The sequence below is a fragment of the Oncorhynchus clarkii genome, unplaced genomic scaffold (genome assembly GCF_045791955.1).
Source record: "Oncorhynchus clarkii lewisi isolate Uvic-CL-2024 unplaced genomic scaffold, UVic_Ocla_1.0 unplaced_contig_8430_pilon_pilon, whole genome shotgun sequence".
In the NCBI taxonomy this organism is placed as follows: Eukaryota; Metazoa; Chordata; class Actinopteri; order Salmoniformes; family Salmonidae; genus Oncorhynchus; species Oncorhynchus clarkii.
In genome coordinates this window covers 25,001-27,500 of record NW_027258574.1, presented here as the reverse complement: position 1 = coordinate 27,500, position 2,500 = coordinate 25,001, and the positions used below count along the sequence as shown (strand labels likewise).

The window sequence follows — 2,500 nt, the reverse complement described above, 5'->3', positions numbered from 1 at the left end:
GTCTCCATGTTGGTCTACTGCGATTCTGTCTCCATGTTGGTCTACTGTCCTTCTGCCTCCATGTTGGTCTACTGTCCTTCTGTCTCCATGTCCTTCTGTCTCCATGTTGGTCTACTGTCCTTCTGTCTCCATGTTGGTCTACTGTCCTTCTGTCTCCATGTTGGTCTACTGTCCTTCTGTCTCTATGTTGATCTACTGTCCTTCTGTCTCCATGTCCTTCTGTCTCCATGTTGGTCTACTGTCCTTCTGTCTCCATGTCCTTCTGTCTCCATGTCCTTCTGTCTCCATGCTGGTCTACTGTCCTTCCATCTACATGTTGATATACTGTCCTTCAAACAACATATATGTCACCTCATTGGCTTTTTATAGATATCCTAGACCTCTTGATCTACTATCTTGATAAATAATCGACAAACAACTGATTATTTTACAATACCTAATAGATATGTATTCTTTCCAAAAATTAGTTTGAATGATGACCCCTTGAAGACATGAAGACATCTGAACAGTAGATATGAAGCCCATCTGAACTGAGTTTTGAAAGATGACCCCTTGAAGACATGAAGACATCTGAACAGTAGATATGAAGCCCATCTGAACTGAGTTTTGAAAGATGACCCCTTGAAGACATGAAGACATCTGAACAGTAGATATGAAGCCCCTCTGAACTGAGTTTTGAAAGATGACCCCTTGAAGACATCTGAACAGTAGATATGAAGCCCCTCTGAACTGAGTTTTGAATGATGACCCCTTGAAGACATCTGAACAGTAGATATGAAGCCCCTCTGAACTGAGTTTTGAATAGAGATTAAGTTCGATGAGGCAGATAAATATTATTCTAAATATTCAGGCGAGGAGGCACTGCTTGTAATTCCAAAAGGAAACCGTTGGGCACACTGCATATTAAGGCCATCGTTATTTAAATTAAATCACAATCTTGGAGGCATAGTTATGCAAGTCAAAATACTGTTGAAAATAAAAATGATTCAGTGTATCCTCACGTTAACTTCAAAATATCAATATCAACAGAAAGAAATGTACTTCATGTTGAAGGGTTTTTACATTGAAAAGGTAAACCCATTTGGACTCACCATTGTTGTTTCAGCGATGGACCCAAAGCTGTTAATAAAAATGTTGCATGTTACGTTTACAGGGGGACCTGTGAAAGAATGAAAAATAAAAATTATTATTTTCTTATTTACAGAACTGTGAAACAAAAACCCCTCCTTGCAGACAGAAAACGTACAGAAAACACAGTCCTTCCACCTTTATTACACTGAAAACACAGTTCTTCCACCTTTATTACACTGAAAACATTGTCCTTCCACCTTTATTACACTGAAAACACAGCCCTTCCACCTTTATTATACAGAAAACACAGTCCTTCCACCTTTATTACACTGAAAACACAGTCCTTCCACCTTTCTTATACTGAAAACACAGTCCTTCCACCTTTATTAGGCAGTTAACGTACAGAAAACACAGTCCTTCCACCTTGATTATACTGAAAACACAGTCCTTCCACCTTGATTATACTGAAAACACAGTCCTTCCACCTTGATTATACTGAAAACACAGTCCTTCCACCTTTATTATACTGAAAACACAGTCCTTCCACCTTTATTAGGCAGTTAACGTACAGAAAACACAGTCCTTCCACCTTGATTATACTGAAAACACAGTCCTTCCACCTTGATTATACTGAAAACACAAAGTCCTTCCTCAATATGAATCATGTTAAGTAGTATATTGTGGAACACATAATATAATAGAATATAATAAAATATGCCATTTAGCAGATGCTTTTTTCCAAAGCGATTTTGTCTTTATGTACGTGCGATCCTGGGAATCTTCAGAGGGCCACAACGGAATTCCCCATAAGCCTCTGTGTAAAACTGTACACAGAGGTACTGTAATATCACGTTGTAAACACACAGCGCTCCATGTTGACTGAGAGATTCTGAGAGTATCTCCACCCCCCCTACGATCCTCAGAGACGCTCCTAGGGTTGTTTCCAGACAACAGTGCCGAGTTTAGAACGAACACCACAGGGTTGAAGCACGTCCGTTGAAGGCCGTATTACCTGTTTTACAAACATAAATGTGATTACCCAGTGCCCGGTGACAAAAGTTCACTTTCAATGGGCTCAAAGGAGAAAGGACAGCTATGGGAACAAGTCTAGCCCCCATCCACCCCCTCAGGAAATGTCAGATATTGGCTTTAAGCGGTAAATCACGGTACCAAACCCCTCCTCAGGCGGTACCAAACCCCTCCTCAGGCGGTACCAAAACCCTCCTCAGGCGGTACCAAACCCCTCCTCAGGCGGTACCAAACCCCTCCTTAGGCGGTACCAAACCCCTCCCCAGGCGGTACCAAACCCCTCCTCAGGCGGTACCAAACCCCTCCTCAGGCGGTACCAAACCCCTCCTCAGGCGGTACCAAACCCCTCCTCAGGCGGTACCAAACCCCTCCCCAGGCGGTACCAAACCCCTCCTCAGGC

At 42.4% G+C, this 2,500-nt stretch overlaps 1 protein-coding gene across 1 annotated transcript in view; it reads right to left on the bottom strand.

Moving 5' to 3' along the window:
- Positions 1 to 2,500, bottom strand: part of LOC139397371 (glycine receptor subunit alphaZ1-like) — a gene marked incomplete at its 5' end in the record, with an annotated part of 56,246 nt that overhangs the window by 30,119 nt on the left and 23,627 nt on the right. Inside the window, one exon of the mRNA XM_071144129.1 lies at positions 1,092 to 1,159. Coding sequence (XP_071000230.1) covers positions 1,092 to 1,159 — 68 coding nt within the window. The remainder of the gene's footprint in view (positions 1 to 1,091; positions 1,160 to 2,500) is intronic.